The sequence below is a fragment of the Notothenia rossii genome (assembly GCF_949606895.1).
Source record: "Notothenia rossii genome assembly, chromosome: 1".
NCBI classification, from domain to species: domain Eukaryota; kingdom Metazoa; phylum Chordata; class Actinopteri; order Perciformes; family Nototheniidae; genus Notothenia; species Notothenia rossii.
This window is the reverse complement of record NC_136912.1, coordinates 64036862-64063704: the sequence shown is the minus strand read 5'-3', so window position 1 is coordinate 64063704 and position 26843 is coordinate 64036862. Positions and strand designations below refer to the sequence as shown.

At 42.7% G+C, this 26843-nt stretch overlaps 3 protein-coding genes across 6 annotated transcripts in view; all 3 read right to left on the bottom strand.

Moving 5' to 3' along the window:
- Positions 1–810: 810 nt before the first annotated feature.
- ctns (cystinosin, lysosomal cystine transporter) lies at positions 811–23392 on the bottom strand. Its single transcript, XM_079682064.1, has 11 exons — positions 23268–23392; positions 21272–21362; positions 20555–20633; positions 19659–19749; positions 19422–19525; positions 19174–19308; positions 9668–9767; positions 5636–5755; positions 5362–5532; positions 2069–2186; positions 811–1241 (listed from the first exon to the last, which is right to left on the bottom strand). The coding sequence occupies exons 2-11, from the start codon at positions 21348–21350 to the stop codon at positions 1096–1098; spliced, it is 1143 nt and encodes a 380-aa protein (XP_079538190.1). The 5' UTR covers positions 21351–21362; positions 23268–23392; the 3' UTR covers positions 811–1095.
- On the bottom strand, positions 14077–19163 carry LOC307039716 (uncharacterized protein). The gene is made up of 3 exons (XM_079682054.1): positions 18461–19163; positions 18301–18356; positions 14077–15988 (listed from the first exon to the last, which is right to left on the bottom strand). The coding sequence occupies exon 3, from the start codon at positions 15803–15805 to the stop codon at positions 14432–14434; it is 1374 nt and encodes a 457-aa protein (XP_079538180.1). The 5' UTR covers positions 15806–15988; positions 18301–18356; positions 18461–19163; the 3' UTR covers positions 14077–14431.
- A 963-nt stretch (positions 23393–24355) lies between the features above and the next one.
- Positions 24356–26843, bottom strand: part of trappc8 (trafficking protein particle complex subunit 8) — a 29216-nt gene continuing 26728 nt past the window's right edge. For 2 of the 4 annotated variants that reach the window (XM_079642222.1, XM_079642223.1), the window contains exons 27-30: positions 26134–26235; positions 25894–26036; positions 25628–25717; positions 24356–25371 (exon numbers count right to left, since the gene is read on the bottom strand). In XM_079642222.1, the coding sequence (XP_079498348.1) occupies positions 25137–25371; positions 25628–25717; positions 25894–26036; positions 26134–26235 (570 nt within the window). In that variant the 3' untranslated portion in view covers positions 24356–25136. The remainder of the gene's footprint in view (positions 25372–25627; positions 25718–25893; positions 26037–26133; positions 26236–26843) is intronic. The other 2 variants (XM_079642224.1, XM_079642225.1) reach the window with 1 other exon arrangement.

Sequence of the window (26843 nt, the reverse complement as noted above, 5' to 3'; positions counted from 1 at the left end):
CAGATCCTTGGTATTGATGTATGGATATATAAATGTTTATCAATTCGTTCAACTTGAATTCAAACTTAAACATGTTCAGGTAGAGGCCTCATTTACAACACATCCAAGTAAAAATAATAAACAAATAATCCAAGGCACCAAGAAACACCCCTAAAGGAGCCCTATTATTAACATTTTCGGGATCATATTGTGTCCCTCCAGTCTACTGTGACATGTTTCCATGCTTTAATGTTCAAAAAGCTCTTTATATGTCTCATACTGCCTGTGCTGCAGCACCTACAAAACACACTACAGGAAATCAGAAACCCCAAAAAGCATAATAACGCCCCTTTCAAAAATATTAATTATAACTAAAGCAGATCAAGTTTAAGTTGAATGAAACAACAAAAACATGAAAGCTGAAAGTGAATTAGGATGAAATTAGAACAATTTCAATTGCACTAAGGATACATCTTTGGATTGTTCATGTTGTTTAATATTGCAGGTGCAAAATGATAAAAACTGGATGTTCAGAGCTCAGTGACTGTATATGGACTGAAGACGCTTGTGTTCAATGTAGTGACACTCCGACTACCTCTGGATCACACTCCTTCCACAACACCTATATGATACATTTTCCTGTACTGTAATGTGGTCAAGCACTTTCCAATGCAGTCTGATTACCTAAAGCACATTATAATGCCAGGTGTAAAGATGGCATCTATAACCTGAAACATATCTTTGTCATTTCTTGGTTCTGATCTGTGTCTGATAATACTAGCATGGCAATTCATCAATCAGAACCTAGTTATACAAAAAAAAGAAGAATGATTTTAGTGGTAATCTTCATTTAATAAAAAAAAAGAAGGTGCATACATCATCATCGTTACATAATTGGTTCTTATACATTCTATCAATAATTGTCAAACAGAGTAAAGAAAAAAAGCCCCCTAACCCTGAGATATACATTTTAAAAAGGCAAGCTGCTGAAGAGAACATATGATGGAAATAAAATACGACAGGCACCACAACTTCTCTTCAGCAGTTTGAAACAGTATGTGCTTATTGTGCGTGCTCCTTTGTAAGGTTATTTTGACACTCCGTCTACAGGCAGCATCAGTCTGGTAGCCCAATAAAAGCTTCATACTGTGGCCGCTGTCTATAGAGACAGTAGTGCTGAGTCATGAAGAGGATGTCGAACACCACGGAGAAAACACCCAGACCGAACTTGGTGGGATCGCCAAATATAAGCCTCCACTCGTCTGAGGAGAGAAACACAGCTGTCAGTCACATGATCACTATGCTGGACATTATTGCCAGCAGACCACTTCCATTTTTCACCTTATTCTCAAATTGTATAAAAGATATGAACTGATGTTTAAGGGAGTTTCTACATCATTTCACAGCTACCTTAGGGAGTGTCTCTGAGGCCACAATGATTGAAAACCAGGCTTTATACTGACAAACAACGTGTTTGCATATTTTTTCTTGAGATGACAGATTTCCTTTACACTTAAGGAAAGGTTACACTTTTGCCTATTTAAAAAACAATTGTTAGGAATAAGCTCAACAATTATGAACAAGACAAATATAATTAAAATCAGATCCAGCGTCAATATTTTAGTTTCCAGTCGATGCTCTGAAACAATCCAATCATCCCCCTTTTTTGACATAGGTAGGCCCTGAATACATCTACACGAACATTCAGTCTTTAGGCATATTATACTAACTTCATTTGGTCCAATGGAGCTCCGCTGTTTTTTTAGTTTAGGGGTTTAAACCACAGAAACTTAAATTAACATTGTGTCAAATACACAAGTTGACTATTTACTTTAGTCAGGGCATTAATATAGTGGAAAACAAATATTAGCTACATAGAGATAACGTGGAGTAACCTGTTCCTGAGGTCAGACCTAAGTCTCCTGTGTGTGTTGCTCTGTGCTTTGTGTTATGTAGCCATGCAGGCCTTAAGTGCATGTTAGTCCTGTGTTAGGCTAGCTAATGGCTGTGGCTTTATACTGCGTTCAAACATCATGGACATATATAGCTGCCAGTAAATGTTGTTAGCAATGTTAGCTGCCATAGTTACCGTTGTTGTAAGACTGAAGGATCATCTGCAGAATACTGAGGACTCCCCCTGTGAAGTCCAGCAGCACGTTGCCAATGCTCCATCCGTCGGTGCTCTGCTTTTTGTAGTTCATGTACGCCTAGAGGAACAACAGCAACACTGTAACCACTCATCAAACAAGGCTCGACCAAAATAAAGTACATCTACTTATAATGCTAAACTGAATTTTGTGGGCTAGCATTGTAATCAATACCATCATAAAGTAATATATGTTGGTTTTGGCCAATTTGACCAACTCGTTAAGCCCCAAAGTTTTTTTCACGACACTGTGTCTCAGGGCATCTTAATATTTAAGAACCTATTAATGTGTTATACCAGATTAACGGGAAGAATCTCAGCTAACTGACGATACAAACCATTTTTACCAAAACAAAAAAACCAAGTCTCATAAGAAGCATCTAAATTACCCCTGAGCGAAAAATGCTAATGCACTTTGGCACAGAACTCAAGATAAAAGATACCCTTATTACTTATCGTAGCTGCACATACAAGATATCCGATTAAAGCTGAGGTTCCACATATTATTTAGGTATAGTATCATCACTGAGCGATCCGAACTCGCAACAGCAAACATCACAACACGTACCTTTACGGAGCACCATAGCTGTCAATCTGATCAAAAGGCTTGTTCAATGGCATTAAAACGAGAAAAAACACGGCTGAATCGGTTAATCCATAGGTTGATAATGTGTCTGTCGATTCGAAAAAAATATTTATAATCCATAATTCCATTTTTTTGTAAAAATGGGAGTAAAAGTTAGCTGAGAGTTATCGCAGCTTCCGGTTTTGGCTATGCCACACACACACACACACACACACACACACACACACACACACACACACACACACACACACACACACACACACACACACACACACACACACACACACACACACACACACACACACACACACACACACACACACACACACACACACACACACACACACACACACACACACACACACACACACACACACACACACACACACACACACACACACACACACACACACACACACACACACACACACACAGAGGATGTGGGAGTTCCCCTCGGTTCCATTGGCTCTGACTGTTAGAAAGAGATTTCAATCAGCAAAATCGAGCAAGGGGGGCCAGAGATATGGAAAACCCACCCAAATGACCCCAAGGCTGAAGTCGAATAGTCCATTTAGCTTAGGAACCTTCCTAACGGAGTGAAATGACCCGGAAGTACCCCCTTTCGAACAGCACTTATCATGGCAGCCATGCCATGATAAAGTTACGGTGCTTATTAAGCTTTTTAAAACGTAGGTGGCAACTTGCCAAAGTGCTTTGTTTTGAACGTTCGTCAGTATTATAATCAAAAAGAGAAATATGAACGTTAGTTTTTACTGAAATGATCAAATAAAGTCAACATTTCACAGTCTTTACTGAGCTGTGTGGGGGTTGTTCATCTTTTAAAAAGATGTTTCAATGGTGATATACACAGTGATAGATGTTAAGGACTTACGTTTATAATAAATACATTTGTATTGATTTTAAGATCTTTTCATAGTTCATACAATCTTTGGGATCATTTGTATTAATGTGGACCGGAGGGAGAGGGTGACGAGCATAAGTTTCACTTTCCTTTTTTATTTCAATTACAACTTTGGTCATGAAGAATATGTTTCTCTGTTGTCCACGTTCATAAAGCATAAAGCAACAGCATCAGAGCACGGTGCAGAGTCTCTAGATGAGTTTACAGTAGTTCCTCGTTCTTATTGTACATCCATGTTGTAGTCCGCTGTATTGAAAACTGTAGTTTCCATAATTTCCCCACAGCAGCAGATGCACATTTATGACGTCCGCTGGCGCATCATAAAACACGTTGGATAGTGAAAGTGTTGTCGGATTCTCTAAAGCAGTGGTTCCCAACCTGGGGGGCGACAAAGATCGCAGAAGGGGGGGCCAGGCACAACAGCGGTAATTAAAGTTTCAAAGTCTCAAAATGCTAAAACTACTGTCAAGCATTTTGTTGGGGGACGCAACTTCCAACAGGAGTCATTTGGGGGGGCTCTTAGGAAAAAAGTTGGGAACCACTGCTCTAAAGTACCGCAGTCTGTTCTCCTAAGTCCTTTTGAATTCTCCTATCCACTATCCCTTAACCCCATGACGTTTCACTCAGAGGTCAAGGAATAGACGATAGGGATCGACGTTAGGAGCTGATTTTTGGATTATTCGACCGAAACCCAGAAGTGTTGTTTTTTTGCTAAATCTCTCTAAAAAGGTCAAATTTCACTTGTTTTGCATCAATCTTGATACAGGGTGCTTATTATATGTTGCAGTTTGGATTCCTAAAGCTTTTAGTCTACCATCCCATCATTCAAGGGTGGTTTTTACTAGAAGTACAACATTTCTTTTGGACGGGCACAATAATTTAAATTTCTTTACTGTGTTCAATCTGAATTTACTTTAAAATAAAAACATCTATATTGATTCTGACGCCTCTACATCCAACTCACAGATGTAACCTTGCTTTGAGAAAAAAGATGATTAATTTAACCCTTTTAGAAGGGAAGATATGGTCATTTGTTCTGGGAATGTCATTTTCGGGCCTGAGACCTGAAAAACAGGCTCGGGGCTTAACAGGTTTAGTGCATTGCATCCTTTTTAATCAGCAGGTTCTCTATACACAGGAACATGCCCCAGCACCAAGGCCAACACATGTTGACAGTACATTGTTAAGTACATCATCAATTCATTCAGAAATCCTTTAAAGAATAACAGACATTGTAAAGGTAATTATTTGTATTTATACATATTACTTACTATGCATTTTATGAGACTACATTACTGGTTTCACCATGTTACTGTTGGAACCCAAGTTGTGTAAATGAAATGATCATAGTTAATATAATAATTGATATTCAAGTGGCAGCAACTAATTCATTTACAATTATTATTATCCATTTGATAGCCATTTTTATATATTTATATAATAATGCAACGTGTTCATGTAGTGCAGATTATCATTAATCCCATGTTATGATTTTATTAATATAAATAATTGTAATAATAATGGATCCTCTATTGATATATATATATATGTTCTAGTTTTGATGTTACTGATTATGTTATTGTTTTTACTTTGTATAATTATATTTTTTAACTAATGCATGTTAACATGCTGCTGTGACAATTTGTTCTTCAATTTGTGATGAATAAAGTGTATCTAATCTAATCTTAATTCATATTTCTTAATGACTAGACTTTGTGTATCTCTCACCTGAGGCACATATTTGACCAGAGTGACTGCCAGTTTGATGTAGGAGAAATAGTAGAGGTAATCCAGCCAGGTGATCTGTTTCGCTACGGCAACAAACAGGCTGACCAAGGCAAACGTCCAGCCAACCACCAGCAGGAAGCAGGCTGTGCGCGAGACCTTCTGCCCCCCCCCCTGTGAGGAAACACACAGAGTTACACACCGAGAGCCACTCCATGATCCACACATCAACACAAATCTCACTATAAACGAACGCTTCACTACAATGTCAACACACCTCATACACAGCGGCCTGAAGGATGTAGACCACACAGAACACGACAGCATGCAGACTGAAGAAGACATCGTTGGCGCTCACAGGGTTAATTCCATTGGGGTTGCTCTTCAGGAACTCATCCTGCAGGGGGGACACAGCAGAGGCCGTCAGTCAGACACTTCATGTCAAAATGAATACATAAAAAGGATACGCCAAGTACTGTAATTTCTTCCTAAAGCCACTGAGATGCCTTTTAAACTGACATCTCTAATGTATTACTTGCTAGTTCACTTCTCTGGCTTCTGATGATGGCTTGATGAAATGCGGCACATGGTTAACCAAAATAAATACAAAATATACATTTCCACCCACATTCAACAGGGAAATGGGCCTTGTTACAGTCAGTATTTTTGTTTTATATAATTTTTTTTTAAAAAGGCCATCTAATTGTGATCTTTAGTCAAGACGGCACAAAGGACTACAATTCCCACGCCGCTAGCCTAAAGAGCCAGAGTTGGGCAACCTGCGTGCATACCATAGCAGACTGTATATGGTGCAGACGCCATCGAGGGACCGTTTTTAACCATTTAAGTTGTACAAGCCTTTACGAATAAAGGAATAGAGAAAGTCCACGTAAGTTGTTTATTATTTGATTTGAGTTTTGCCTCTTGTTTGATTTGACTGTAAAGGCCGGTTTTCTTTGTTGAATGTGTGAAAAGTTGATCCTTTTATTTGGAGTAAACACATAGCACAATATCAACACCACCAGAGGCCAAGCAAGTCATCCAAATGTGAGTAAAACAAATGTGATGAAGGAAAACGCGTTAGAACTGTCTGTCTAAGGAGTTTAAAGAGCCTGTGACACGATTTCCCCCCATCATCCAAACCCATCAATTTGAGTAAATATTGTCCCCTTGAAAACCGTTACTGAACTGATTTTGGATATTTGTACTTTGATAACCATTAATCTGCCCTTCAATGTTGACCATTTCCTGGATCTTCTCGGGGATTCTTCAATTCCCGCCAAATTATGCGTGACGTCAATGCGGGCACAGCGCTCCAGCTGCACCGTTCAGGATCCCAGCATCTGCATGTAAACGCACGATGGCGCACACAGCAGCAAGCTCAGACAGCGATGACAGTTTAATTTTGAACGTGTCTGAGAGCTCATATGAGGCTGAAGGATCGGTTTATTTTGTATCTGTTAGAAGTTTAGGAATTAGGTGCGTCAATATGGGCGATCATACGGTCATGTAGCCACTGGTGGACTGGGACTAAAAATCAGCCCGGGACTCTCGACCGGCCCACTTCCGCACAACTAATAAATTGTCAACGGGGGAAGTGGGGGATGTGCTAGTGACTTATCCGACCGGCCCACTTCGGTACCGGCCCATCGGGATTCGTCCCGATGGCCAGTCCGCCACTGCACCCAGCCCAGCCCACGTAAACTGTCAACGGGGGGAGCCTCGCTGCGGGGAAACGGTGGACCTAGTGTTCCGATCGGAGTGGGAATAATAATAATAATAATAATAATAATAATAATAATATTAATAATAATAATAATAATAATCCGTGCATTTTATCCATTAATTTCCCCAACATTGTGGGGGGGGGGGGGGGGGGCTTGGGGACCTCTGTGTCGCCTGTCAGCGCAATTTACATGATGCCGTTTAGACAATATAATAATAAAGGGCGGTGCCGGCTGTCAGCGAACCGATCCGGCCTTTCTGCGCGACTATCTCTCAAATGCGGGTCATAGTCTCAATGTGTGGGACGCGGGACAAATAATAAAAATGCTGTTCTGCACAGTTCTGCCCCTCACACACACACGCTTCAAATCAAGTTGCATAAATGCTTGAGCTACGCTTTTATTATAATTACTGTGAAATCTGCCTATTATGTTTTCGTCATTATTACAACAAACACACAGTTGCAACTGATAACACTGGCAATGATTTTAGATGTATTAGACTATTAAAAAAAGAAATCATGCTTCAAATAAGTGGGAGTACGGCGTACCCCCGCGTCCAACGCCCACTACACCACTGACTGCAACTACAAAAAGCTAAGGTTTGTTTTCTCATCAGGAAATACAGACCGGCTCAAACAAAAGATTTTTAAATCATCATCCTCACGATCATTTAATGTATCATATGTTCGCCGAATTGACATGAAAGCACTAATAAATGTAGTTTCATCCACTTGAGTTTACAAAAATAATCGATTTGTTTTTATATCACATCCGACGGGAGGAAATTCAGCAGCTCTCACTACCGATTTTTAATCCTAATTTAATCATCATCTTCACCATGATCATTTATGTTTATGTTCGCCGAATTGACATGAAAGCACTGACAAATATGAATATACTGTATTCAACTTCATTAAAACGTTATTAACGTGCCTAAACTCAGTAATTCACAATTTCTACGCATGACAACACACTTTGTCCGTGTTTGGCTCTCTCGCCGCACAGTGAAGCGTTCCCGCATTGACGTCACTTCCGGCTTCCCCCAAAACCTCAAAATGAGTCGAAGGAATTTTCCCGCGATGTTCGAAATTATTGATATTTATTGGAACGGTATCGCTTTTTCTTTTTTAAACTGACGGTTCGAGATTACTAGTAGCCCACTATTTCATTGCACAACAGTTGTTGGGTTCGTGTCACAGGCTCTTTAAGTGGCTTGATAGAACACAAAGGAAGGAAGCCGCAACAGGCCTTTACAATAGCCATCAAATAAAAAAAAAGAAGCAATCCCAAATGATAAACAAACTTAGGTGGCCTTTCCATCTGTTATTTTATACGTAAAACAATTTGACGGTTAAAAAGTGTCACTCTACGGCATCTTCCACACAGGTTACGCATATCTTATGGCGCATTCACACTACAGCGCGGAGCTCGCTTTACGCGTGCCGAGCCGGGCGGGGCCTGTTTTTGGTTGCGCTTACACTTGGCCTAGTACCGGCCCGGGGCTACTTTTTCACCTTTTTTCTGGCCCGACTAAATCATGGTTCTATCGAGGCCAACAAACAGGGCTGAGTCGGGCTGAGTTTGCTAAACTAGAGAGAGAATCGCTGTCAAGGGGGCTACAACTACAGCAAGATGAACATATTTTACCGTGATTTAATTGTAATACACGTTTCAAAATTATGCCGAAGCAACAACATACTGATACCGGTTAGTAAAAACCATGAATTAATGCTTTGACAAGTCTGCAAACAGACGGCAGGCGAAAAACCTTTTAAAATGCGTGTTTTCTAAATGGAGCTTGGCTAAGCTAACGTTATATATGCTCCGACCGTCCACACTCACAACAACGGCCTACAGACATAAATAAACCAGCGACTGTATTCGCCATGACACAGGCAGTCTGTGGTTTGTACTTGTTTAACTTTTGTCTAGTTTCTGAACAGATATGAAGAGCTGTGAGCTCTGAGTGCTAAGAGCTAACGGCTGTGTTGTTTTTCTGGGGCGCTCATTGAAGATGACGTCACGGCTCCGCCTACACTGCGTTACGATAGATACTACCCCAGTTCCTAAACTGTAATGTGAGCGCAGCATTAAAGTGAGCCGGGCCTAATAAGGCCTAACCAAACCGAGCGAGGCCGAGCGAGGCCTGCAGTGTAAATGCGCCATTAATCTCTTAGAAGGCTGGGAAGTGTAGCCTTTTAGAATCCCTGCACTACAGAGGCTGCCACTTGGGGACCATGTTATTTGACCTTTCACAAGACAAATACAATAATAAAATTGCTTGAACAAGTCAAAACGCTGCACAGTAAACATTTTAAATGAAAATAAATAAGAAAGTTGATGTTGTTATCTCCGGTAATGATTAGACAGCATTGAAAAGGTCAAAAAGGACAGTACAGTATATATAGCTATATATATATATATATATATAGTTCACGTCAATCCCTGCAACAAATCAAACTTCATATCCTCATGTCAGTCTCGAGTGAAATCTGTGGGCACTGTTAACTGTCCCCATGTCTGTTGAACAGGGACAGCTCCGTTCTTAACATGCTTCAATGCATAAACAGTGATGGAGTTACCTTTATATAAGGCACCCAGAACAGTCCTATGTTGAAGACACAGTAGGCGATGAAGCCGGTCAGGTTGAGAGCCAGGAAGTCAAAGTTGAGACCTTCAACACTGAAGACACATATGGGGATCAGTTCAACATTGTTATGTAAACATTTACATGGGTAATAACTTACATTTTCAGTAAACAAACATTTGATATGGTGTCTTGCTCTGTGCACATTTGACTGTGTAACATGGATACCCTTTTCACATGTTCTATGTTCTTTGGTTACCTGCTGTTTTTTTTTATATCAACTTTCTTTATTGGAAGCAATTAGAACAACAAAACAACAGAGCAGTGTCACAGAGAACTTCCATTCTTCCATTTTTCCCCGTCATTTTATCCCTCCCACAATCCCACCCAAAGGAGAACACTTCTTAGTACACAAAATGTAAACAGTACAAAATACATACAACAAATACATAACTATGGAAGAAAAAAAAGGGGGGGGGGGTCGGGCTCAGTCGTCACAGTCAGGCAGGGATGTCAGAGATTCAATATGATTTAAGAAAGGTCTCCACGTTTTTTCAAAAGAGCTTAAGGAGCAGTTGAGGGAAAACCTAAGCTTTTCGAGTCTAATGGACAGTAACCTTTCTTTCACCCACCTACTAGGAGATGGAAGTTGAGCGTGTTTCTAATTGAGGAGTATAAGTCGCCTGGCTAACAATAACTAAATAACTTTAGAGGCGACAGGCTGCAGGGGGGCACCAAACAAGACCAAGAGAGGATCTGAAAGGATAGTAGTATTATATGCTGTGCTAAGAGTTTTTAAGACATCGGACCAGAATGTGGTGAGCCTAGGGCAGAGACAGAACATATTGGAATGGTTGGCTGGGGATGGATTGCACCTATTACAAGAGTCAGTTACATTGGGTTAAATCCGAGATAGCCTCAAGTTAGTGTAGTGAACTTTGTGCACAACTTTACACTGTAGGAGGCCGTGCCTTGCACAGATTGAAGAGGAATGAACCAACCGTAAAACTTGTTGCCAATAATCATCGGGCAGTGTGATTCCAAGCTCCTGCTCCCAAGAATCCTTGGGGCCGGTTACTGGGCTGTCAATAGCAGAACTGATAAGGCTGTAAACGCTAGAAATGAGGCGCTTTTGTTCGGGATCAAGCGCCACTAACAAGTCAACCAGGGTTTCTGGGGGACGACTCGGGAATTTAGGGTTCTGATTCTGGACAAAATGCCTTGTCTGAAAAAAACGAAATAGGTGGGTTCTAGGCAGGTTGAATTTCTTTGAGGGCTCAGGGAAGGACATAAAACTCCCCTGGTTGTAGAGGTCCCTACATTTGGTTAACCCTTTGTCAAACCAAGTCCGAAAGGCCATATCAGTGCAAGAGGGCAGGAATAGGTGGTTATTTACAATGGGGGAAAGATCTGAGGCCCTATGGAGGCCTAGGCTCTTCCTAAATTGAATCCAAATTCTAATGTTGTTAGTTACCACTGGGTTTGAGGTGAAGTTGGAGGTAGACAGAGGGAGTTGGGAACAAACCAGGGAGTGAAGAGAGAGTTTAGACGATGCAAGTTTCATATCCACCCACGTGGGGCGTAAGCCGCCTGCAGCATTGTTAAACCAGTATAAGAGTTTATGAATATTACAGGACCAGTAATAGTGTAGGATATTGGGCAATGCCAAGCCTCCAAGAGCCTTTGGGAGCTGTAGCACTGATCTTCTGATGCGTGGATTTTTTTGCCCCAGAGGAAAGAGCTTATTAGTTGATCGAGCAATTTGAAAAAATACTTCTTAATAAGGATGGGGATATGTGAGAAAAGATATAGAAACTTGGGTAAAACAACCATTTTAACCAAATTAACACGACCCACTCGGGATAATGGGAGTGCAGACCATCTGACAAAGTCCAGTTTACACCTCTCAATGAGAGGAGAGAAATGTTTTGAGAAAAGGCGATCAATTGAGTCTGTAATATGCACCCCCAAATATTTAAACCCGTCTGTAGAATATTTGAAAGGGAAAAAAGCTGGGGGTATACTTTTAGCTGCAGAATTGATGGGAAAAACTTCGCTCTTGTGGAGGTTAAGTTTATAGCCTGAATAGGACCCAAATTTGTCGAGGATATCTAGAACCACGGGAAGAGAGGCAGCTGGATTAGACATGTATAAAAGGAGGTCGTCGGCGTATAACGATAATTTATGAACTTTGCCAGCTCTGGTGATGCCCTCAAACCCACCCTCCTGACGCAGCCATATTGCTAAAGGCTCAATAGCTATGGCTAATAAGAGGGGGGAGAGAGGGCAGCCCTGTCTGTTACCTCGATAAAGGGGAAATGGGGCAGACTGGAGACCGTTTGTGTGGACTGAGGCGACTGAGCAGGCATAAAGCAATTTGACCCAAGATATCAATTCTGAATTGAAACCAAATTTCTGCAACACAAAAAAAAGGAAGCTCCATTCCACCCTGTCGAAGGCCTTCTCCGCATCTAGTGAAATAATCAAGGCAGGCGGCCCTCAGCAAAAGACTCATTATACATTCTCTGGAGGGCTGGTGCAATTGTGCCAGGGAGTAACTTAAAAAATTCAACAGAAAACCCGTCAGGGCATGGAGTTTTACCGTTCTGAAGTGACATAATTGCCTCCTGTACTTCCTTGATAGAGATCGGACTTCCCAGCTCCTTACACAAATCCTCATTTATTTTGGGGAAAACTGTCCTAGCTAGAGGATTATCTCCATCCCAAACATCCAGAGGACATTGGGAGAAATAGAGGTTAGTGTAGAAAGAACAAAATATCTTATTGATCTCTGTCGGGTCCGAGGTAACTTCACCTAAAGTAGATTTGATCTTGGGGATCAATCTGGATAGTGTAGCTGCACGCGCCTGATGTGCTAATAATCTTCACGCTTTGTCCCGTCTCAAAGAAACGTTGTCTAGCGAGGAATAACGGCTTCTGAGTCTTACATGTGGACATTAAATCAAATTTGGACTGAAGTTGAAGGCGTTCCTTATAAAGAGCAGGGGTAGGAGCTGAACTGATCAATTCTAAATACCTCCTTAGTGAGCGCCTCCGACTCTCGCCTTTCTGCCTTCCTTAGGTTTGAGACATAGGAGATGATTTGGCCACGCATAAACGCCTTGCATGCTTCCCATAGCGTGCGTCTAGAGATCTCTGGAGAATCATTAGTATCAAAGAACAAGGAGATCTGCGTATAGAGGAATTCTTTAAAGGAAGTGTGGGCTAGGAGGGAGGAGTTAAGTCTCCATTGTCTGGATGAGGGGACACGACTAGGAAAGCTAATATCAATAGATACGGGGGCATGGTCTGAGATAACAATGTTATGGTATTCAAATGAGTGGACCTCTGATCGAAAGAAATTATCCAAGAGAAAGAAATCTATCCGAGAGTACGAATGATGGACGTGTGAAAAAAATGAAAAGGCTTCGACTGAATGGGATTTGGCTCTCCATTGGTCGAATAAACCTAAACTAGATTTATATGTGTCAAGGACTTTAGCTGACTTGGATAATGCCAGAGGCTTAGAGGAAGACCTGTCTAGGGAGGGGTTTTGAGTTACAAGAATTTGGGAAGGTTGAAGACCAGACGAGCCGCTGCATTCTGGATGAGCTGCAGAGGTCGGATGGCACATGCAGGTAGACCAGCCAGGAGGGAGTTGCAGTAGTCTAGGCGTGAGATGACGAGAGCCTGGACCAGAACCTGCGCTGATTTCTGGGTCAGCTGGGGATGTATCCTCCTGATGTTGTAAAGCGTGTATCTGCAGCAGCGGGTAGTAGCAGCAATGTTTGCAGTGAAGGACAGTTTATATTTTCTAGGATTACACCCAGATTCCTTGCAGTCTGAGTCGGGGAAACAACAGAGGTGCCGATGTTGATTGTTAGGTCAAGAGTGGGACAATCTTTTCCCGGAAGGAAAAGCAGTTCAGTCTTGTCAAGGTTGAGCTTGAGGTGATGAGCAGACATCCACCGAGAGATGTCTGCTAGGCAAGCAGAGATGCGTGCGACGACCTGGGTCTCTGAGCGGGGAAAGGACAGAATTAGTTGGGTGTCATCAGCGTAGCAGTGGTATGAAAAACCATGCGGGCTAATGACAGACCCGAGCGAGTTTGTGTACAAGGAGAAGAGGAGGGGACCAAGAACAGAGCCCTGAGGGACCCCTGTAGTTAATTGACAAGGGTCGGACTCGGAGACTCTCCAAGTAACCCTGTAGGAGCGGTCTTTGAGGTATGAGGTGAGGAGGGAAAGTGCAGTGCCTTAAAACTCCAAGTTCTTGGAGAGTGCGAAGGAGGATCTGATGGTTCACCGTGTCGAATGCAGCAGACAGGTCCAGAAGGATGATGACAGAGGAGAGGGAGGCTGCTTTAGCAGTGTGCAGTTCCTCAGAGACAGCAAGGAGAGCAGTTTCTGTTGAGTGACCTGCCTTGAAACCAGACTGGTGCGGATCCAGAAGGTGGTTCTGATGGAGATAACAGTAGAGTTGTTTAAAGACAGCGCGTTCAAGTGTTTTAGACAGGAACGGGAGGAGAGAGACAGGCCTGTAGTTTATAACATCAGACGGGTTGAGAGTGGGTTTCTTTAGGAGAGGGTTTACTCTTGCCTCCTTGAGACTGTTTGGAAAGTGACCAGAAGTTAGAGAAGTGTTGATGAAATGGGTGAGAAACTGTAGAATATCAGGAGCGATAGTCTGAAGGAGGTTTGAGGGGATAGGGTCCAGAGGACAGGTGGTAGGACGGGCAGAGGTAATGAGGGTAAGAACCTCACTTGAAGAGAGGGGAGAAGGAGGTCAGTGTGTGGGTGAAAGGTGGGTCTGGTGACCCAGCGGTGAGTAAAGGTGAGTCAGAAAAAGAAGAGCGAATATCATCAACCTTTTTTTCAAAGTGGTTAACAAAGTCGCTTGACAGAAGGGAGGAGGGGGGAGGGGCTTTGGGGGGGTCCAAGAGGGTGGAGAAGATAGAAAATAGTTTTTTGGGATTGGAATAGGAAGATTGCATCTTATCTTGAAAGAAAGTGCTTTTTGCCTGAGAGATGGAAGCAGAGAAAGAGGAGAGGAGAGCCTGATAGGTTAGGAGGTTGTCATGGTGTTTGGATTTCCACCATTTCCGCTCTGCTGCCCGAAGGATGGTTCTATTAGCACGCAGTGCGTCATTTAGCCAGGGGGCAGGAGGGGACTGACGAGCCGGCCGAGATGTGAGAGGACAGAGAGAGTCCAGAGAGGATGAGAGAGTAGAGAGGAGAGTTTCTGCAGCAGAGTTTTTAGGCAGGAGTTGGAACGAATCAGAGGAAGGGAGGGCTGAGAGCACCGATGAGGTAGAGGGGGAGAGGGAACGAAGGTTGCGGCGGACAGGTGCAGAATTAGAAGAGATTAGGTTGTTATGTTTGGAAAGGGGTAGAGAGAATGAAATGAAGAAGTGATCGGATGTGTGAAGCGGGTTTACAGAGAGGTTAGAAGTAGTGCAGTTCCTTGAGAATATGAGATCAAGGACATTGCCAGCGTTATGAGTCGGTGGGGATGGAGACAGTGAGAAAGCAAAGGTGGTTAACAGAGATGTTAGTTCGTCTATCTTCCCTGTCTGGAGGTTGAAGTCTCCGAGAAGTACAGCGGGAGGGCCAGTTTCAGGGATGTGTGAGAGGAGATTATCTAAGTCCTCCAAGAAGTCCCCCAAGGCGCCTGGTGGACGGTAGAGAACAACAATGGTTAATTGTATAGGATGGGTTACTGTGACGGCATGGAATTCAAAGGTGGAAGGAGTGAAGTTAGGTAGCTTGAAGAGGGAAAAGCTCCAGTTGGGAGAGAGCAGGAGACCAGTGCCACCTCCTCTGCCAGAGGGTCTGGGTGTATGGGAGAAGGAATATGCTGTGGAGAGAGCTGCTGGGGTGGATGTGTTGGATGGAGCAATCCAGATCTCCGTGAGAGCAAGGAAATCCAGAGACTGCAGGGAAGCGTAGCCAGAGATGAAGTCAGCCTTAGGAACAGCTGACTGGCAGTTCCACAAGCCCCCTGAAACGAGATGTTGGATCTCAGTGGAGCATGTGGGATAGACAAGAGAAGGCCGGTTAAATCGATTAGGAGATACACAGGGCCAGTGATAATTGCGAGAGGACACATGAACAGGAATGGAGAAAATACACATGATTATAGCATGAGGGGCTAGAGAACCAAAGAGAATTGAATAAAACAAAAGAAAACACCAGCGATACTTAGCTCAATCAAAGTAGGATTTGCCTCCTCTTTGCCTCCCTCGTTACTCCAACAGGCCTCCAATGTCTTTTTCAGTCTTCGTCTGGCTGAAGCTGAAGCTCCAGGAAAGAGCCACCTAAGATGGACACCTGATTGCTGAGTTCTCATAGCTGTGGGGGAACGCCCCTCTAATTAGTTAACTCTCTTCAGCTGGTGGGCGACAGCAGAGTGTTCCTGCCTATTGCAATGCAGGGTTGAGGCGCGTGACCCACTGAGACCTGTCTTACAGGTTGAGTTGAGCAGATCTGAGATTTAAAATCTCTCAGAAATCGCCGTTTTAGCTACAATAACGAAAGAACAATTATACAGAGTAGAATAAATGAAACAGAGAAGTCTATTTAAACAAGCATATAACTTACAGTGATTGCTGAGTCAGTATAGATAGTCCTAGATAGATAGATAGTCCTCACCGGGTCTGGATGCACACTAAATTTTTTAATTGAAATCGCCGCCAATAATTAAGTAGTGGTCATCAACTTTAGGGAGTGAGGAGAAAAAATGTTTAATAAATGTATCGTCATCCCATGTTGGTGCATAAGCACAGGCCATAACCACCGGCATACTACACAGTCTCCCAGAAATAATTACAAATCGACCATTTGGGTCCTCAATGGAGTTTGATAACTCAAATGGAACATTCTTGTGTATAAGGATAGCCGCACCCCTTGCCCTAACTGGGAATTTAGAGTGAAATACATCCCTTATCCAAGGTCGCTTGAGAAGGCCAACCTCTGAGGAACGAAGGTGGGTTGCGGGAGCACAACTCACGTGCCGACCCGTTTCCATGGTCACTACGACGCTCGTTCAAGGTGACCGCATAGCAGTGAGTCCACGGGGCAGCATGCAGTAGCAGGAGCAGACGGCTTCCTCCAAACAGACGGAGGAATACAGTCTTTTGGAGAAACCCTCAGTAGTGGTTGGCCGCCAGGAACACCATACTGCCCCCTACTCTTTGCCCATCAACCGCTCGTTGTAGAATGCGTGTGCGTCCTACGGAGTCTCAAAAGTGAACGTTCCATCCTCAAACGAGACTTGCAAGCGAGGGGGGAAGAGAAGCCTGAATTTCACTCCTTTCTGGTAGAGGGCTTGCTTGATTTTGTTTTAAGCAGCTCGTTTCTTTGCAGTGATAGCGTTGACGTCTGGGTACACTCGCAGCGATGTGTCGCGGTACTTAAGCTCGTGTTGTCTGGTCCAACGAAGCACCTTCTCCCTCTCTTGAAAACGATGAAAGCATATCACAAAAGGCCTGGGTCTACCTCCCGGTCCAGGTCTGGGAGCTAGTGAGCGATGTGCTCTCTCGAGCTCCGGGGGTTTGGAAAGGACATCGGGGCCGAGGCTTCCCATCAACAGGTCGGATATGAACTCGGTCGGGTCCCGGCCTTTTTCACTGCCCTCGGGAATATTTATTATCCGGAGGTTGACTCTACGGGACCGGTTCTCCATGTCGTCGAGGCGATCTAGAAGAGACTTATTCTGGGTCAGTAGTGTTTCCACTGTTTTTTCCGTGCTTGTTATGCGCTCAAAGTTATCCCCCGCCAGGGTCTCTGCAGCAACGAGGCAGTTATTAAATTGATTCACCGTCTCGCGGAGCGCGTCCACCGAGCTCTGCAAAGGTTTGACAGACTCCTGGATTAACTCCGACATGTCTTTCCGGAGCGAGGCCCGTTGCTTCTCCAGTTCAGAAACCAGCTGGTTCATTGAAAAGGTGTCCGGTGTGTCGCTAGCGCCGGAGCTTGCAGCCGCCATTTTAGCAACTTTGCTAGCTACAGGGGTCGCACCGCCACGAGTAACTGGGCAGTTCGGCGTATTGCTCGCTTTAGATTTAGAACCACTCATTTCACGACTGAATTGAAGTTATAACTGTAATCCGTCAGTTTCCCGAATGAATTGTGGTGTTTACAGAGATATATTAAAAGTTAAAATTAAAGTTCAACCGGGAGACCGCTTCCGTGCGACTTTCTCCTACATCTTCACTACCGGAAGTCACCTGCTGGTTTTTAAGTTACACTATCTTGGCATTTGAAGGGAAATCATTTCATTTAAGGGTACTAACTGACTCCCGTCTCTGGTTATTTTTTAATTGGTGTCAAATTGGGAATTGACGGTCCACTAATTCAGTTTTTGAATCCCACGGATCATGCAGGGCTCAAAATGTAAAAGAAATTGCCCGGGTAGGTGGGTCAGAAATCGCCCGGGTAGGTGGGTCAGAAATCGAATCTTCCGAAGTCCAACGAACTATACTTATTCTACCTGATATCCCACCTTATTAATCTAACCTTTGTCTTTACCTACTACCCTCTTCTTGCCAGTGCTCAAACTGTCCAGAAAGTTGAGATAAAGCAAGACGGCTCACTATGTAGCTATGGCCATCATCAACTCATCACTTACCAAAGCAAAGGGAGGGTATATACTTCAATGGACACCATAGAATATGAAGCACAACTCTGAAAAGTTAAAAGGAGAGGTGTCATGGCCATTTCCACTGATCATAATTCCATTGTTGAGGTATACTAAAATAGAAAAATACTGTGCAATTTTCCAAACTCACATTGGTTTCGCATACAGCATCTCTGTAAAGTATGTGTATTCAGCAGTATTCACTTTCTCCACTAAACGGCTCGCTGCAGCTCCCCCCCTCCGTGATTTCCTTGTTTAGCGATACACAGCCAAAAACAGCCAAACTCAACCTGAACACACACAAAGTCGCAGCCGAAATAAAAACAATAAGTGTGGCTTAATATTGAGTAAGAAAAAGGTTTATAGGTTGATAAACGCTGTGAGAATGGGTCTGCAGAGAGAATTTCGCGCGATCCCAACTGTCTGTTATCAGCCTGCAGAAGGGAGCAGAAATCAGCAGGGCTGCCTGCACTGAGTTTGTGTGTGGATTGTTCAATTTGGACCAATCAGCGGGGGCTTAACGTAACGGCTCCGCGGACGTAACGTAACGGCTCCACGGATTGGCCCATTTAGTTCCGGGTACGTGCTTACGAAAGCACGTATCCGGAACTAAATGGACCCGTACCCGGAAGAATCAAACGACGATGACGTCATGATGACGTTTCACCAACGAGGCGTTTTGGGGAGGTATTTTCTGTTTTAGAGTTTTACTCGCTACAGGGTGTACTTTGAGGGTTTGACTCTGCACACCGTTTACATGCAGAAAAACCTTCATAACACACAAGGGGACGGGTAATAACTGGAAAAGCATGACATGTGGCCTTTAAATATATTCTCAGAGAAAGAGGCCAGACAGAACTCTACCTTTTTCTCTGGAAGTTTTCCCAGGCTTGTGGATAGAAGGACACAGACCAGGCCACAAAGTAAATCCAGCCAATCACCCGACTGATTATTGACAGGATGTTGCTATGGACAACCAGGAAATGGATCCTGACAGAACTAGAGGAGAGATAATAAGGCTTACAGTCAGTGATGGTGCAGCATGTTATTCTTTGTGTAAGGGACAGATTGTGAAGTATTCTGATTGATTCTGATGTTATGCAGACACCCACCTCTTGAGCTCTGTGTTGTTGGTAAGCAGGTATGAGGTCACCTGACCAACATCGTGGGCCGTCACATTGAAAATCACTGAGGTGTCTTTCTCTGGCAGCAACACCTAAACAGAGACAACAGCACGTCTTCTCTGTGAGTCGAGTCAAGCAAACGTCTCTTTTATTATCTTGGGTCAAATTTTAACAGTTTGGAGGATGAGGACTGTGTTTCTCCCTGTATTTGGTGTCATGTGTTACCTGCTCAGGCAGTGTGATCACTGATGTGTAGTCGGGCTTGGAGCTGAAGGAGATGTTGAAGTGAATCACAGCAGTCTGGTTCACTGGGGAACTAGAGAAAGACAAGAATGCAGTTAGGCAAAAAGCTGCTTTAAAAGTTAAAGAAGCACTAAGATATGACCTATAGTTACAGGATCTGGATTTACATTTAAATAGCAGAGCACAGTTTCTTTTTTAACTGTTTCAAGTCCACACCTTTGCCAGGAGACAAAAGCTGAACATGAGCAGCTGTGGTCTAAGAAACTTAAAGAAAAAAGCTGACTGTGTCTCAGTCACAGAGAGAGAGGTCAGAGGGCTTACTCATTCAAGAACACACAACTAGTCCACAGTCTAAAACAGATCAGAGAAGAGCAACATCAAAAATATACTAACTAAAGCAGGAAACTGTGTAGAATGGATCCCGCTATGGTGTAACTAGCTATGGGTGCAGCACACTATAAATGCAGCTAGCTAGGGTGTAGCCCGCTGTGGTTGTAGCCCGCTATAGGTGTAGACCACTATGAATGTAGTTAGCTATGGTTGTAGACAAACATGTACGTAGCACACTATTGGTGTTGCCCCCTATGGGTTCATCCCACTATGGGTCTAGCATCCAAAGAATGTAACCTGCTATGAGTGTAGCCTGCAATGTAGCCTGCTATAAATGTAGCACGTCACAGTCAATCTGTTGCAGAATATGAGGGAAGTCAAAGGTTGTTTGTATCTGAAACTCAGGCAGCCGGTGCCACTGAAAATGCTCATGCATTTACAGTTCATGCCCTTAGCAGACTGTTAAGGGAGCAAAGGAGTCCAGACTCCAGTCCCTCTGTCCTTCACTACAGTGCCTGGAGTGGAGGCTGCAGGCTGACTATCCTCACCTGGAAGTAAGGCTGATGTTGGCTCCAGAGTTCTTCTGAAGTGTGAAGACATCTGGACCCAACAGATACACGCTGGACTCTGGAGAACACACAGAATGTTTTTTAGGATAAAGCTTTGGAAAACCAATCAAAGTTTTTAACAGAAACAAACATATTGGTATGCTTCATTGGAAAGCAGAATGTGTGAAGTGTATAACATCTGAAGGCCGACCCACTGTAATGTGGTAGTGAGAATACAGTATGACAGCTGTTCAATCTTGAGTAGTTTGAAAAAGGAAAATAAAATGTGTGATATACTGAATAGATTTAAAAAAAATGATGATTAGCAAATATAAAGTGAGGTATGAACATAAAGTCTAATAAGCTTTAAATATTTGATATACCGTACATATATTTTACTGTTTTTATTTTTCATTTTATGAATTGTGACAATTGTAAATAAAAAGGTTAATAAACGAAATGTTTCCACTATGATACCTTAACTTTGGTTTGATAATAATTCAAAAGTAATGGCTTATTGTTTCTTTATTATCTCTGTGTGTATTCGACTTGAAACCGAACTAACTATAATATAATTCAAAATGTTATCATTATCATAATCTTCACGAGGTAACTACATGCTTCAACGATGGTGGAACATCCAAACGGTGTGTGTATAAACATTTAACAGCCAGTGAGTGTGTGTGAGCGCAGTGAACAGAAACAGCTGTTAGTCACCAGAGAAGTGTGTGAGCGTCCACAGCAGCAGCAGCAACTGAGCGGGGAGCCGTCTCTGTGCTGAGCTCACAGAGAACATCCTGCTGCCAGCCTGCAGGACGTGAGACACACAGGCAAAATAACAGAAAACAGTGAATTAAGACACTTTATGATGGTAACAAGGCCATTTTCTATTTACTTGGGTTCAATGTACAGCAGGTGTCATTCAGAGAATAGCTTCTGCTGCTGTCAGCCCTTTCAAATCACATAGGCTACATATTTACTATGGCTGCATGATTTAGAAAAAATTACACATCGCGATTAAATTGACTTATTTTGCAATTGCGATATGATTCGCAATATAAGAGGGAATGGCCATTTTTTAAACATTACCATTGAAAATATATTAATATAATCATGGTGGGATTTTTAAGAGGATCTGTGGCGGACATTTTGTCTTGAAGTATGTAGAAAAAAAAAAAGTACACATAAATCAAGTATAGCCTGCCTACATTTTTTGTATGCTAACGTGTATAATATATAGTTCACAGGTATGTTTTGATATCGATAGGTGAAAAGGTCGAGCCGCATAATAGATTTATAACATTTAACATTAAAAAAATTGTATAAAATCAAAGGGTGTTTTTTTTTGACAAAAGAAGCTTTGTGTTAAGTGTAGGCAGTGGCGGCTGGTGGAAAATATTTTTGGTGGGGCTATGGAGTATGGAAATGGTGACAAAACCATGTGTGTGTGTGTGTGTGTGTCAGTCATACTTGCCAACCCTCCCGATTTTCGCGGGAAACTCCCGCATTTCTCCCGATTTCTGACAAAATCAGATTTACTCACGACTGTTTCCACTCGGACTTTAATACAGCTACACCATTGTTTAGTTTCCATGGTAGCGCGTCTCTTTAGCAGCGCGCGCAACTCAAAGTCTGAGAGGGAGAAAACTGAACAAGAATCGACAACTCGACCCTCTGATCACTCCTTTCCTGTAAAATACAGGTCCAGCCCACACATATGCTCCATGGTGCCACAGGCATTGCCCTTACAACTACAATAAGCATGCAAATGTTAATCTATAGCTCCGGCGATCCACTAGCATCGGAGTCTACACCTGCAGACGCAGCCATCCCCTACTGTAGCGTCACCTTGGATACGAGTCTAAACAACTCACAGACACACAGGCCAGGGCGCTGAAAGGGCGCCCTTTGAGCATCAGATCTGACGACGCTGATTGGCTAAAATTATGTTTCGGCGGCATATTTTACAGATAGCAACAGTCAGCTTGTTGGCTGCAGCTGCTCTGGCTGAGGGCTCCTTTCTACCGCCCGGACGAGAGAGGGTAATGATACACGCTGCGGCCAGGCAGGAAACATGTGACTTATCAGTAACTTTAGACATCGTAAAACAATTTTAAACGAGATTTTATTGTAGATTATACATTTTACTGATACCAACTATATAATATTTACCTTGTTCTTTAAAAATAAAAATAAATAAAAAATATTTTTGGGAAATATTTTTTTTTATTTTTTTTTTATTTTTAATGACAATCAAACATGTGGGAAGAGGGGGGGCGGCGCCCCTAGCTCCCCTAAGGGCCGGCCGCCACTGAGTGTAGGGCAGTTAGCTGGGTTCATCAGATGTGTTTTGACATGGGTAGGTGAAAAGGTCAAGCCGCATAATAGATTTATAGCATTTTTTAACATTAAAAATAGTATAAAATCAAAAGGTGGGTTTTTGACAAAAGAAGCTTTGTGTTATATAGGCAGGCCTTGTATTAACACATCGAAGTTGGTTTGACAAAAATTCGTCCATCGAAGCCAGTGTTAAATAGATTTTTCGAATGTGTCGAATATCCAACGTCCAATATAAAACCAAATGTACCACTCCTGTGACAGACAAACTGAAACGCCTTTGTGTCTTGTGGGAACTTCAAAGTAGACATTACAGGAAAAGGAGCATACTTTTTACTTTATCTAACATAAGTTAACGTAAAAAAAAGAAACTTACCCCAGCTGAGTTGACTGCTTCCTCAAAAGCTGGTCACAAGACCCATCTGTTTGTTTTCTCATCCCTCTTCTTTTTCTTCTTTGGTTTAATGGCCGACTGCAAAGTTGAAGGTGCATTTCGCCACCTATAGTACAGGAGTTTAACTGCAGCACTCTGTGCAAAATATAAATATACAAAACATCTAAATCATGAACTCATAAAGATCTTTTCTGGAAAATATTCGGATTCATTTATTTTTGATGCTCTCCTCTCCTCCCTCCCTCCTACAGTTGTCCCTCTTTAGCAGTGGGGGGATGTAACTCAGTACATTTACTCACCGACATTATTGTTCTTTAGTTGAGTATTATAGAGCTGAGAATATTTTTGATCCTTTACGTAGGCTACATTAAGCTGCTGCAATTCATATATTATTCTGAAATTGACCATTGTGCAGAATGAGTACTTTACTTTGATGGTAATACTTTCATACTTTTACAAATTTGAATGATGGACCTTTACCTACAATAGAGTATTTTAGGACCATATGTTTCTACTTTTACTTAAGAAAAGGATCTGAGTACTTCTTCCACCTCTGCTCTTTATAGACTATCATCAGTGTCCTTTATATTTCAAGTCTCACATTTACCTGACATTGTGTTCGTTAGGGTGTTAAATATACTCAATCTAGAAAAATGTAAAAACTTATTTTCAACATTAACCTTTATAATTTCTCACTGTTATACCCCATTACCATAATGTTACATTCACTACAATGTTCAATCCATCTATCAAAAGACTAAAACAGGATAGTAGCTCTACTTACAATTCCACTCTCTCCTTTTTTCTTATATTTCAGAATCTACCTTGTGTTGTGGAAATATATGCAGCTATTACTGACTGCAAGAGTTATACAAATGTTTTGTATTTGTCCCAACGTCAACCTTTACCAGATAATGGTAGATCGGTTGATTTTATTAGCCTCCTTCAGATAACTACAGAAGGCTTTGCATTTATATATTATTATTACTTACCTTAATGATACGGCAACTAACATTTTATTTCCAAACGTAAATCTAAATGTCTGGCACAAATTCTACCGGAGAAGTACGGAAGTTCTCAGTTATTTATTTTGTTGGCCTAAAAGTATTAACAGTACATTTATATGTGCCAAAAATATTCCCATGAGCTCAGTGTGTGAGTGTTTCATTGTGTAAGGTTTCTTCTCATAGCAGACGACCATGGCGGAGCTGAGGCCCTGTTTGTGACCGAGCACAATAATTATATTTGTACATAATATCACCACAATGTACCCTGACTCTATACAGTCTGTCACAGATCATACAATATCATTAGTTACATTTTTATTTTCTATTTACAACCAATTTGTTATATAAATATAATACATCATTTTCAAAAAAAGCTGTCAAGTCAATGCATATAAGAGCTCGATCACAATATGTAGAGGTGGAACACACTGTAGAAAATCCACTGCGTGCTCATGGTAGTACAGAATGGGTGGGGGGGGTCAATAGTCAGGATGTCACACTCCTGTCACACTCCTGTCACACTATGTAACCGCCTTTACTCTACTGCTCAGTTCCTCCTGCACACTTACACATGGCTTCTCCAGAGTGCAGTAGGTTTGTTGCATTAGTCCACAGAGTGTGGAGCCAGTAGAGCACGGAGGGTGGAGCTGTGTGTGTGTGGATGAGACCCGCACACACACAGTTACATGCAAGTGAAAGAGTCCAGAGAGCTCTATAACCTGTTTGGTATGAATACACATTTTCTTGTTTTAGTAATTGGTACAAACATTAATGCTTCCTGCTGCCCAGAATCAAAGAAGAAGAGTGGTTGGTGTGTTGGAGTAGTCCGGTGGGCTTGCTGCTCTCAGGCGCTGTTGATGATGATGAGGGCAGGACTGGCTGTCTGCTGACTCGTCTCACACATGGCGCCCTGGTCCGTCAGCTTGGCGAAGACTCGCGGCGTGTTGAGGTTGTAGACCCCGGGCTGCAGGAAGCAGGCCCGCAGGGTGAGGCACAGAACCTCCTGGGGCCTCAGCTGCAGGTGGTGCTGGGTCTGACCCACCCAGGTGAACGAGCTGTGCACCTCCACTGACTCGGGGCTGGAGAATAATGGAAATAATGACAACTTAGAAAACATGTTCAATTTGAACTACACTTTGTGAGGGATAATGAAACAGTGAGCCGCCATTATTGAAAAATGACAGACCCGACATCAATTGGGTCTGCTTTACATTATTCCAGCGTCTTAGTAAAGAAATCAATAGTTTAACCAAAAAATATATATATTTAATAATATATTTAACTGTGGGACTAATAAAGAATTTCTGATTCTGATAAACACGGCCCACTCCTTACCTGGCGCTTTTGTGCCGTAGGTCGATGATGACCTCCACCCGGGCCTGGGAGCAGTTGGACAGGGTGAGAGTGACGGGGACCACACAGAGGCTGCACACAGAGAGAAGACGCTTCACTCACAACATTCTAACAGACCTTCGATACGTTAGAGACAGCTTAGGCTTTATTCCAAGTAAGTGAGTATGATTTTTTCCAGAGCTGTATATTAATTAATCTAGGATTTGATTCAGCTTCCAGGCATGCGTGTGTTTGCATGTGTGTCTCACCTGTCCTGGACAAAGGGGTGTGTGTATGTCTCGGGGTAGTGCAGGTTGGTTTTGATGAGTTGGGAAAGCTCTGCAGCGGGCAGGATGACTGGAGGAGGAGCTTCTGATTTAAACTTGAGCAGCACCATCTCCTGAGTTTCCTGCTAAAGGAACACAACATTTTGGTTTTTATGGTCGCAGCCAATCAGCTTTCAAAGAACCTTGGCAAGTGAGATATGTGTCAACGGTTTCAATTCTGACCTCTTTGGGAGTGAGAGAAGTGGCCTCTTTGCCGATGGTCTGCAGCGCCACGTGGAGCTGGCCCTCTAGGATCAGCTGTTTGTTGTCCTCGACCACATAGGCCTACACACACACACACACACACACACACACACACACACACACACACACACACACACACACACACACACACACACACACACACACACACACACACACACACACACACACACACACACACACACACACACACACACACACACACACACACACACACACACACACACACACACACACACACACACACACACACACACACACACACACACACACACACACACACACACACACACACACACACACACACACACACACACACACACACACACACACACACAATGCTGTCAAATAAATATTAAAAAGGTCCAGAAAACAAACAAGTCCACTATTTTTCACCAGTATATTATAGGTCTCAGATATATACAAAACATGTCTCTGAAGTGTTTGGATGAAATACCAAACAGATCATTGTAGCACCCCTCGGTTTCAGCCCCATTTAAAAAGGGCTGATTCTGTGTCTGTAGCTTTAAATGCTAATGAGCTGCTGCTGGCCACGCCCCTCTGAGCAGCTAGCACTGCGGCTTGTTGAAAAATCTGCTTGGTTGTTTTGCAAATAATTAGGGCCGGGACTTTAACGCGTTAATTAAGATTAATTAATTACACAAAAATGT

What these genes read in the sequence shown, in the direction of transcription:
- ctns (XM_079682064.1), bottom strand. Translation starts at nt 21,350, where the DNA reads ATGTTCTCTGTGAGCTCAGCACAGAGACGGCTCCCCGCTCAGTTGCTG. An exon ending in AACAACACAGAGCTCAAGAG is followed by an intron (nt 19,309 to 19,421) that starts GTGGGTGTCTGC and finishes TCTCTCCTCTAG; the next exon opens with TTCTGTCAGGATCCATTTCC. An exon ending in TTCAGGCCGCTGTGTATGAG is followed by an intron (nt 5,533 to 5,635) that starts GTGTGTTGACAT and finishes GTTTCCTCACAG; the next exon opens with GGGGGGGGGCAGAAGGTCTC.
- LOC307039716 (XM_079682054.1), bottom strand. Translation starts at nt 15,805, where the DNA reads ATGTGTATTTTCTCCATTCCTGTTCATGTGTCCTCTCGCAATTATCAC.